Source organism: Odocoileus virginianus, chromosome 1 (assembly GCF_023699985.2).
Source record: "Odocoileus virginianus isolate 20LAN1187 ecotype Illinois chromosome 1, Ovbor_1.2, whole genome shotgun sequence".
Lineage (NCBI taxonomy): Eukaryota > Metazoa > Chordata > Mammalia > Artiodactyla > Cervidae > Odocoileus > Odocoileus virginianus.
Window position 1 is genome coordinate 70,374,097 of NC_069674.1, and position 12,238 is coordinate 70,386,334.

The following is a 12,238-nucleotide window of genomic DNA, read 5'->3' on the forward strand; positions in this document are numbered from 1 at the left end:
TGGTTATTGCCAAAAAGACTTACTGCCAAAATAGTTACCAATGAAAAGATGCAGCATAGACTGGAAGGAAGTTAAGCTTTGGAATTGAATCTGGCCTCAAATCCTGGTTCTGCCATCTACTTGTATAATGATATTTACTCTCTCAAACTTTCCACCTCTTTCCATGTAAATTGAAGACAAAGATATACCCCTTTAAGGACCATTAGGAGGATTAAAGATGACTATATAAAATACTTGTCTCTTTACAGAATAATCACTAGATAAATAGTAAAAATGTTTCCAAGAATACAAGATTAAGTTAAAAATTATTTTCCTTCCTACCCTGTGTTTAAATACGCATAGAACTAGAGAATAGCAAAAAATAAGATGTAATCAGTGCTAATCAGCACCCTAGCTCATCACAGATTATCACAGAATAATATCTAAGGTCTGAATATTGATATAAAATTTTCTTTTAAAAAGTCTGAAAAAAATCAATGGCTATAAGATACCCTAGTTTGCTATGGATGTTTCTATAAGTTATATATTTGTTTTAAAATTATAAACAGACTCCACAGGTGAATTTAAAGAGTTTATTACCAGCAATCTCAAGCATAGAGAGACTAGAACATCACAAGCATGTAAAATAGATTCAAAAGGTGTGAACTGGGTATGAAGCTGTTTTGTGCTAACTTTCTTGCAGGTGGAACCGAATAACAATTCCCCTTCCTAATGCAGCACTAACCCGGGACACCCGAATTCGCTGGAGACAAACAGGACCAATCCTTGGAAATATGTGGGCAATTGATAATGGTTAGTTTTTGCCTGTCATAATCACATGCCATTGAAGTAGGCTCTTCCGGTGCTTTTGTTCGTCTGCACAGACTTAATCACATTTCTAAGTCATGGTCTTGCAATTCATTAAACGCCCTTTCTTCCCTTTCTCCTTTGCATTCCATTAGAAGCCCAGGGATGCACAATCAGAAACATAAAGACAGTGGAGTCAGCAATATTAGATGCTAGTATGCTTCAACATACATTCTTTTAAAATGCATAAAGCTCTGAAACTCAGATTCGCAGTTGATGACAGGGGATATCCTAACATTTCTCTTGAATGTTTTATACAAAATTAATATAAATACCATACTGCATGTATTAAAATAACTCCTTCTCTTAATAACTACTGTGACATCTGGAATGATTCTTTTTTAGATGCAGACACCACAAATCAGGAAACATCATCTCTAAAATGAAACTTCTGTGTGAAACTTTTACCTCCTTTTCAGAAAATAGCATAAAGGGAAAATTTGGAGATACATAAAATACCCTGTTCTCTTTAATTTTTAAATGAATTGTTGACAAATTGTTGCATGACATTAAAGCCAGTATCACTCATGTTGAGTACTCATGAGAGAACATATTTAATCTGTTGGAGTCCATGACTGTAAATTTCCTATATTTTCTTATTAGTAGCCAACTCACTTGACAATTCTTACTTCAGGCAGATTCAGAGATTTCCTGTTTTTAAAGAGTATATAAATTTGAATGAATGGCTTATACTACAAGAAGTAAAAGGGAGGGAAGAAATGACAAAATATCAATACTTAAGTTAGTTTAGGATAGCCACTGACTTATGTTAACTTTATAAAGTGGGAAAACCCTTCACTATTGTGAAATGCTAAATTTCTGTCTCTTAGCATTTTTGTTTTTCTGAATAATTTAAAAATTAATGCACAATTAATTCAAGAAGTTTCAATTCTTGAAACTCAGGGATGACTTCAGGCAAAATAATTTGCAGTTTGTTGTTGTTGAGTCACTGAGTTGTGTCCAACTCTTTGTAACCTCGTGAATTATAGAACACCAGGTTTCCCTGCCCTTCACTGTCTCCTGGAGCTTGCTTAGACTTATGTCCACTGAGTCAGTAATGCAGTCTAATCATCTCAGTAAATTTTTTAAACAATCTGTATTAAAAGAAGACCAATAAAAGACCCAGATTTCAAAGACCATATGAGCCACACGGGTACAAACATATAGAAACAAACACACTGTATTTGCAAAAACGTCTGAAGATACATTTGTTAAAATGGACTTTCTCCCCTGGTAGGCTGTTTTCCATAGAACTTGAATTACCTGTTGATTAGCTCTAGGGAATGAGTATCTGCCTCTGGATTGTGGGCTATAGATGACATTTTCCTGCTGTCATACTTTTCAGTGGTTCTAGAATGAGCTTAGATTACTTTAGATTATCAAAAAAGTAAAGTGCAAAATGAAGAACATATAAGCCTATGAAAAGATTATTTAAATTTCCTTAAGACGCAGTATGAGTTTAAATCAAGAAGTATTTGCTTCAGATCGTGAATTCCCAAAATCATGCTTTGAGTAGAATGAGAAAAGATAAAAATACATGGAATAGGCATGTTTAGCAGTGTCTGTCAAATGCAGAACTAGCCACAGAATCTCTTAAATTCTGATATTATTTTATATGTGAGGCTTTTGCAGAAGCAGAACCTGGTTTCTGGTTTCTTCAGAAGGCAAGAGGAATACACACACATCTTCTCAAGGGAAATTTGTGTCTACTTGCCAAAGAATACCCCCCAAATTCTCTCCCATTTCAGTATGGAATTTCAGAATTACATCAAAGAAAACAAATAGGAAAAAAACAGATCAATATTGAAAATTCTTAGTAAAATGAAAGATCCTAGAGCAAAGTATGTTTGTCACCACTTTTTAATTTGTTTAGCTTGATTACATTAGTGAAAATAGTGACGAAAATGCATTTATCTTTTCCACACTCTTAGAAAAACAGAGCCTTTAAATTTATTCGTCCTGATGATTTCATAATTAGCAGAAAAAGATGACAACAAAACTCTTAAGAGAAGAAAATGATAATGAATAATAACTTTGCTTATGCCTGAAATAGAATACATGAGAGCTCAATAACCATTGGATCTCTGATTCCACAGTGGTTTTGTTCCAGTTTTATACTATTTGATGTGATACTGATTGTACTGATTATCAAAAGGCTTAATATCTTTAAATGTATTTGAGTCTGAGTATCTCAGAACCTACCATTCAACAATCAGGGCCCCTTTTCTCAGCATTCCCACAGTTAGAATTTAGGTTTGTAATATCATTATCAGTCAAACCCACCATTTTACAAAAGCTCTACAAGTATAGAGAAGACTTTATGCTCAACCACAGATTTTAAGTCTCCACTTGAGGAAGGATAGATTAATATTTAGAAGTACATGTAACAGTCATCTGCAGTGATATAGATTCTCCTCAGATGAAAATGAAATGATAGTTTTTTAATTAAATTGTAATCTATCCACTTTGTGATATATCAGATTGATCCTTTGTAAATTCTAAATTTCCACCCAAAGAATATAAACTTGGTAGAAAGTTCAAGACAGAAGCACTAATATTCTGCCTGAAACCATTTTAGATGAAGAGACTGCATTAAGAACCCAAATTATTGTGTTCTTACTTTCTTTGCTATGACAGATTAAAATTTTGAAAGGATTATTTAAGTTGAAACCATTCTGGCAGATTTGTAGCTAAACACCTACCTTGTCACACAGCACTCTGTATGTCAACTGGATTCCTGTGCACAACATACATACAAGAAAAAGATTTCATGGCTATTGCTTCCCAAAATTGTTTCACATGCTGGTGGTGGTCTTGGCCCTTTCCTGTGATTTTGCCATCTTTCACATGCTCTTTTTTGCCCTGCAGTTTATATTGGTCCATCATGTCTCAAATTCTGTTCTGGCAGAGGACAGTGCACTCGACATGGTTGCAAGTAAGCATTTTAAAGTAATATTTATACTTCTCTTTTTTGATATGTGCTTTATATACTGAAACCACAGGTGATATTAATTTGTTTTAGTTTCCTTTTTAGGCTTTTGAGGTTTTTCAAGACCAAAAGTAGCATGCTTCAAATGGAATTTCAGCATAATAGATTATTGAGTGTATTTCGTAAGTGGAAGTTGCCTAATAAACAATTTTTCTATTAGGCTAAATTGTGAACAAATGTAGCATACTTCACGTAAATTTGTGAACAAATTTGAATTCTTCATATCTTGATGGCTGCCTTGTATGTCTTTAGTTTCTTTAATATGATATTTCTCCATAAATTTGTTCTAGTGTTCATGAATTATATTTGAATTCCTGGCATGCTTTGTAAATGAATTATAAAAAGCAACAATGATCCATAAATCTGATGTGAAAGGAAACTGGAGCAGGCCAAATTAACATATTTGATAAGAAAATCCATCATCTTTAAGTGTTATTTCAAATCTTCCTTGCTTTTGAGAATCTTTTAGGTCTTCAAAATGATATATAAAGAATTTCACATAATAATGATATTGAATATGAAGTATGAAATTATACGTAAACAGTGTAATACCTTACCCCACCAGACCATTCTGTTATATTCATAGCAAAATAATAGTCATATTTATTATATCATTCCTCTATAATATTTATAATTAAATATCCTGAGAATCCCTGAAACTACAGTCTTTGTTATACAGTTACATTTTCAACAATGGATCATCTAATCTGTCTCTTCTTGTCCTCCAAATTAAAAAGTCACTAATTAATTGCTTAATGGAAATCATAAAAGGGTTTTGAACCTGATCATTTGTAAATTATCTTTATAAGGCAAAATACTGGTCACCACTGAGATTAGAGTGTCAAGTTAGCTTTTTTTTTAATTTGAAGTATACTTGCTTTACAATATTGTGTTAGTGTCAGGTGTATAGCATAATGATTCATTACTTTTGCAGATTAGATTGGTGCAAACATAATTGCAATTTTAGACAGTGAATTTTAAATCATTAAACTAGGCTCAAATACAACTTTATTAATCAAAACAGAAACAATTACAGTCAAAACATTTTTGCCATTGAGAAATAAATTTGTTTATTCCTTTAGCATAAAGATCTATGCTTTAGGATTCTACAAAGTCTTGGAGAGTTTTTTCTGCCTCCTGCTGGTTGTGGAAGCATTTTCCTTGCAAAAAGTTGTCAAGATGTTTGAAGTAGTAATCAGTTGGCGAGAGGTCAGGTGAATATGCCAGATGAGGCAAAACTTCCTAGCCCAATTCATTCAACTTTTGAAGTGTTTGTTGTTCTATGTACAGTCAGGCATTGTCTTGGAAAAGAATTAGGCCCTTTCTGTTGACCAATGACAGCTGCAGGCATTGCAGGTTTTGGTGCATCGCATCAGTTTTCTGAGCATAATTCTCAGATGTAATGGTTTTGCTGGGATTCAGAAAGCTATAGTTGATCAGACTGGCAGCAGACCACCAAACAGTGACCATGACCTTTTTTTTGGAGCAAGTTTGGCTTTGGGAAGCACTTGGAAGCTTCTTCTCAACTCTGAACTGGTTGTCACTTATTGTTGTATGAAATCCATTTTTCATTGTACACCATGATCCTATCGAGAAATGGTCCATTGTTGTATGGAACAAGAGAAGACAACACTTCAAAACAACAATATTTTGATTTTCAGTTAGCTTACGAATTACCCACTTATTGAGCTTTTCATCTTTTCAATTTGCCTCAGATGTAGAATGACCGTAGACTAGCCGACATTGAGTCCTTGGGCAACTTCTTGTGTAGTTTTAAGAGGATCAGCTTCAGTGATGCTCTCAGCTGGTCGTTAACGTCTGACGGCCGGCCACTACTCTTTTCATCTCATCTCCTTTGCAAAACATCTTGAACCACCACTGCACTGTACTTTCATTAACAGTTCCTGGGCCCAATGCATTGTTGATGTTGCAAGTTGTCTCTGCTGCTTTACAACCCATTTTGAACTCGAATAAGAAAATCACTCAAATTTGCTTTTTGTATAACATCATTTTCATAGTCTAAAATAATCAAAAAATATAAAGCAAGTAATAAGTCATTAGCAAAAAACATATAGCAAGAAATACACATTAAAATTATGTATAACCACATTTATTTAAGAGTGTATTCCAATATCAATCAGCAAAGTTCAACAGTGCAAAACCACAATTACTGTTGCACCAACTTAATATATTGCATTATAGGTTATTACAAAATAATGATTATAGTTTCCTGTGCTGTACAGTAAATTTTTGTTACTTATCTATTTTATATATAGTAGTTTATATCTATTAATCTAGGTGATTAATCTATAAAACCCCTGGTTTGTCCCTTCTCTTTTCCCTCTCCGCTTCAGTAACCACAAGTTTATTTTCTATGTCTGTGAATCCATTTCTGTTTTACTACATATATTAATTTGCATTATTTTTCATATTCCACGTACAAGTGATAACATATAGTATTTGTTTTCTCTTTCTGACTTACGTCAAAAAGCATAATATTCTCTAAGTCCAGCCACGTTGCCACAAATGACAATATTTCATTCTTCCTTATGGCTAAATAACCTTCCATTACTCAGATGTGACTATATATATATCATGTCTTCTTAAGTAAATCATCTGTTAATGGGCACTTGAGTTGCTTCCATATCTTGGTTGTTATAAAAGTACTGCTGAGAACATTGGGGTGCACATATTTTTTCAAATTAGAGTTTTTGTTTTTTCTGGATATATACTCAGGAGTGGAGTTGCTGAATCATATGGGAATTCTATTTTTAGTTTTTTAAGGAACTTCCATACTCTTTTCCAAGTAGTTGTATCAATTTGCATTTCCACCAAAAAAAGTGGAAAGTTCTTTTTTTCACTTTTTTTCCACTTTGGTATTTTTGTATACCAAAAGTGTACAAGTTTCCCTTATCTCCACATCCTCTCCAAAATTATTAAGCATGTACTTATTGTCATTTTATTTCTTGTTTTCCAGTTGTTTTTGTAGTTCTTCTTTTTTCATTTCTTTTTGTTTTGCCCTTAGTAGCTTGATCGTTTTCTTTTATAGTTTACTTCAGTTTCTTTCTTTTTGAATTTTGTGCATTTTTTTGTAAATTTTTTCATTTGTGGTTACCATGGGTTTCCTTGGTGGCTCAGTCAGTAAAGAATATGCCTGCAGTGCAGGAGACCTGTGTTTGATTCCTGGGTCAGGAAGATCCCCTGGAGAAGGAAATGGCAACCCACTCCAGTGTTCTTGCTTGGAAAATCCTATGGACAGAGGAGCATGGCTGGCTACAGCCCATGGGGTCACAAGAGTCAGACATGACTTAGCGATTAAACCACAGCATGGGGTTCATATATGTTGACCCATAGCTATATCTACTTGCTTAAACTGATAAAACTGATAGGCATTTAAGTTCAAATACATGGTAAAAGATCTACATTTTTACTCCCCTCCCCTATATATTGTTTGTTATGCCATTTTTTTAACATCTTCATGCTTATCCCTTAACTGTTTATTGTAGTTATGATTGCTATTATAATTTTTTGTTGTTTTTTTCATCTATTTCCTATCTTATTTAAGTGATCTTCAGTCCTCACTATATATTTCCTTTCTTATTGATTCTTGCTTCTTTTCCATTTAGAGAAGACCCTTCAACATTTATTTTAGGATAGGTTTAGTTTTGCTGAATTATTTTAATTTTTGCTTCTCTGAGAAATTCTTTATCTCTTCTTCTGTTCAAAATTATAATCTTGCCAGGTAGAGTGTTCTAGGTGACAGATTTTTCCCTTTCAGGACTTCAAATATATCATCCCACTCCCTTCTGACATGAAAAGTTTCTGTAGAGAAATCAGCTGATAGCCTTATGGGTTTTCCCTCATGATGACTCTGTTTTTCTCTTGCTGCCTTTAGAATTCTTTATCTTCAAATTTTGCCTTGTTTTACTGTATGTCTTAGTGTGGTTCTGTTTGTATTCATCTTATTTAGGACCCTCTGTGCTTCCAGCACCTGGATAATTTTCCTTCCTGTCTCCTTCTTTGGGTTTGGACAGTTTTCAGCCAGAATTTCTTCAAAAATGTTTTTGATCCTCTTCTTTCCCTCTTCTCCTTCTGGAACCCCTATCATGCATATGTAGGAATGTTTTGTGTTATCCCATAGATCTCACATGTTGCTTTCATTTTTTCATTTGTTTTTCTGTTTGCTGTTCTGATTGGGTAATTTCCATTATTCTATTTATACATTCTTCTGTATCATTTACTTGATTAATTATTCATTGCTTCTAGAAGGTTTTTTTATCTCAGAAACTGAATTATCTATTTTTGATTAGGTCATCTCTGCAGTTTCTACTTACATGTTAAAATGATCTGCGTTTATATTGCTAGTCTTCCTTAATTTAGCTGGCATTTTTATTACCAACTCTGTCTCAGTGTCTTATAGACTCTGTTTCATAGTTTATTTTTTCAGGGGTTTTCTCTTGCTCTTTCAATTGGGAGTAGTTACTCTGCATTTCATTTTACTTAACTTTCACTGTCTTTATGAATTTAGGTGAAATAGTTATCTACAGTGGCCCTGAAAGGGTGTTTTTATGAGTGCATCAGTGTCTTTAGCATGAGACTGAATTTGATTTGTACGCCAGCCACATCTTTCCTCAGGGTGTGCTGGCCTCTGTCACCTCGATAGGGGGTGTGGTTGGTGTCGGAAGAGCTACAGCCTGTGCAGGGTGTGAGGTGGAGCTCCTCTTTGCTCCGTAACTGCGGGAGTTCTGTCAGCACTTGGGTCTGCTTTCCAGTTGCTGGAGGGGAAGAGCTGAAGGTTGGGCTCCAGCTGGCTCTGTTCCCTTTAAGTATGTTATTCTTTCTCCTGACACTGAGGCCTTTGGTCCAAAGCAGAGTGCTGAAGTAAAATAAGGCTCTTGTGCTTACAGAAGTCTGACGTGCTGCCTCTGTTGGTATCTGCAGCTCTACTCAGACACAGCCCAAGTTTGCATCCTTTTCCCTGTCTTCATTTCCTAGATCTAGTGCAAGGTTGTGGCATGGAGTTGGCAAAGCCAGAGCAGTTGCTCAGCTGGGACAGGGGGTCAGAGCTTGTGGTTTCAGAAATTGAAGTGGCTGAACTGCCGTCAGAGGTCTGGGCTGCTTCTGGGGTGCCGTTTAGGTGCCAACAATGACTGCTGCCACCCCAGCTGGACCATACCCTAGACCCCCAAGCCTTGTCTTTGTCCCTAGATCTAGTCTTCCCCCAGCACCTGTCTGCTGGAGATCTAGCTCCAACCTGTGGCGTGAACTGAGCGGGCTGCAGCATTTCGGCCGGGAGCCAGTCGCAGGGGCTCCAGTAGCTGCTCTGCCATCAGAGGTCTGTGCTGCTTCCTGGTGCTACCGGAACAAGTCGGCTGCCCCACCCAGACCACATCCCAGCCCGCAGGGCTATGTCCCTGCATCCCCTTTGTCCCTATATCAAGTTTTCCCCTAGGACCTGTCCGCTCTAGATGCTGTGCCAAGCTGTGTTGCAGAGTGAACAGGGCCAGTATTCACCCAACTTGGACTGGGGAGCACAGTGAGGTGGCAGCCACTAGTCCAGGCTCTCTCTGCCCTGTCTGTTGGCAAGCCAGCGCCCTCCTACTCCTGGCGAGTGGAGTTGAGGCCTCTGCAGCCCTTCTGTCTGTCCCAGTCATCCTCCCAGCACCCAAGGGCACTGGGTGCTCCTGCATGTAGGACCCCAGTGCCAGTATACCTAGTCTGTGGCTCTCTCCCCAGGGTGAGATTCCACCCGTGCAGTCCTTCCTTTCCTCTTAGACCCCTCCCAGAGGTACAGTACCCAGCTGATGCCTTTTTTCCCCATCCTACCTGATTACGTGACTGCCTTTCTGACAGCCTTGGTTGTGTGGGAGTTCTGCCAGTTTCCACTTAGTTTTACATGAGAATTGTTTCACATATAGATGTATTTTTAATGTGTTTGTAGGGTAGGGGTAAGTTCTACATCCTCTTACTCTGTCACACTGAGTCTCAGGTTAACTTTTTAAACTGTATTTCAATGAATTTAATTAACAGAGACACCATTCTGCATAATGGAAATGTTTGTAATGGAAATATATGTAAAGAATTGAAAACTTCCCATTTTATCTCAAAACAGAATAAGCATCTCTGCCTTTTTAAATAAAACTACCAGCTCCTGCCCAGAAACACTGACTCATTAGAACTATGAAACATCAGCTGGTATTTTCCTCCAGTTTATCTTTACTCATTATCTGTAGACAGATCATCATCTCCATCAGTGCATTTCAAATAAAATTAACACAGAGAAGCTGACATTTTTTTAATTTCTAAAGTTGTCCTGAAAAATTTTGAAAGCAAATTATCTGAAATGACAGCTGCTTTTATTAATGAAAATAGAAAGTGCTATTTCTGAAATACCTATCTATAATTACAATGGTTACACTTTGTACCTCATTATTTTGTGTACAGTATCTCTGTTAGCATTAAATAACTTTGTTAAGGCAGCCATCTGTGTCACCCATGATGGATGCAAACAGAAATCTGAATGACAGATGCCTTTTGGCATCTTTTTTTTAGACACTATACATTATCCTGAATAATTGTAGCCTTTTCTTCCTGCTGAAGTCTTGCAAAACTTTTTCACCAGTTGGAACTTTAGTTTTATCCCTGTTGCTGGCAATGTTCCTTGTAACATTCATTGGCTTTCTTCATTTGTGACTGGGATAAATGTTTGGCCACTGCCTCCTTTTCCAGCAATGTATGCCTTTCAATTTCAGGCAGAACTCCACAGAAAAATAATTCACATTCAGTACCATTTATTTCCTTTAAACAGATCCTTGAATTTGGGCCTCTGCACCTCTTCTTCTCCCCACTTTGCTCCCTTAGTCACTACTGTTATTTGCTACCAGGATTCCACCTCTCCTGCTTTCTAACACTTTCTTGGCTGTGTACAATCCCCAGGCCTGGTTTTCTTTTCTTTTTTTTTTAACAATCAAGTCAATATATTTTTAATGACAAATGGTTAGTGTTAACCCTATGTAACATGTGATCAGAAGTAGCTAAAGACCACGAGGTGGTAACTATCAGAAGTAATACTGGACAGAGGATTACTTACAAAAAGAGCAATTTTCAACTGAAAAACTGAGCATTTCCCTTGGGAAATATATTTACTATTTTATTATTAAGCAACTGGGGCAAAAAGGCCTGGTTTTCTAAACTGACAACTTATTATCCTGATAAGCTTATTTCTGTTAGAAATGCTAATGAGTACAGAGAGTATTAGAAACCTTCCTACACAGGTGTCATCTGTGTGTCTTAAGAGTGGGGCAGGCCTCTTCCCCTGACATTCAAGGTGACTGTAATGCCACATTTAAGGGTGCATAGATGAACCAAGAAGGAACATATTTGGAGTCAGAAGAGCATCTGGACATTCCTGAAATCCCCAGTGTGTGCCAGCCTACTATTCTGCTGCAAAACAGAGGCTACAAAGGTATTATATATTTGAGTGAACTCCTTATCAGCATTCTATCCCAATTATGTAACTTTTGATTAAAGTACACTTTCAAGACAGGAAGTGACTCCAAAGTGAGTCTTCTCTAAATGATCACCAGTTTCCCCCAATTACTAGACTGAAGAAGATACATTTAATATACAGATATGCATTTGCCCTGAAAAGCACTCTGGCAATAGATAATCTTACTGGGGAACATTAATTCCAATTTGTGGCCATGGTAAACCATATTGTTTTCCAATGTTAAAATGTATCCTGTTTAGCTGACTTCTTATCCTTTTTAGAAACTGCCTGGCTATTCAGAGTTGGACTAAGTCAAAGGGATAACCTGAGAAATAAGTGAACTGTTTGAGGTGTATTTACCTGCTCTGTAAATATTGGTTTTCTTTTCCACTCCCATCCCTAATGCCAGGACAACCTTAGCTGTGTGCTACAATAGTTCTTGGCCTTTTAGGATGCAACCTCTTTGATAAAATGATGATAACTTAAGCCTCCCAAGGAATATCCAATACATATAAAATTTTGCATTTGATTTCAGGACATTTACATACTCCAGGGACCCTCTGTGAGGCTAGCATGGATCTCAGTTTCTGCATGTGTGCTAGTGAAGTAGTCTGTAAGTGTTGCTATAATATCACCTTGTTGGTGCACCTGCTTTATAAAAAACGTGTTCCGCAGACTCACAGACATAGAAAACAAACTAATGCTTACCAAATGGGAAAAGCAGTGGAGGGGGGATAAATTAAGAGTTTGGAACTAGCAGATACACCCTATGTATACAAAATAGATAAGCAGCAAGGACATACTGTATAGCACAGACAACTGTATCCAATATCCTGTAATAAACAATAATGGAAAATAATTTGGAAAGGAATATATATATCTGAATCACTTTTCTGCACACCAAAAACAAACCC

General features: G+C 36.5%; 1 protein-coding gene across 3 annotated transcripts in view; it reads left to right on the top strand.

The window, feature by feature from the left end:
- Nucleotides 1-12,238, top strand: part of RELN (reelin) — a 534,275-nt gene that overhangs the window by 348,747 nt on the left and 173,290 nt on the right. For all 3 annotated transcript variants that reach the window (XM_070469617.1, XM_070469611.1, XM_070469614.1), the window contains exons 16-17: nucleotides 683-792; nucleotides 3,715-3,781. In XM_070469617.1, the coding sequence (XP_070325718.1) occupies nucleotides 683-792; nucleotides 3,715-3,781 (177 nt within the window). The remainder of the gene's footprint in view (nucleotides 1-682; nucleotides 793-3,714; nucleotides 3,782-12,238) is intronic.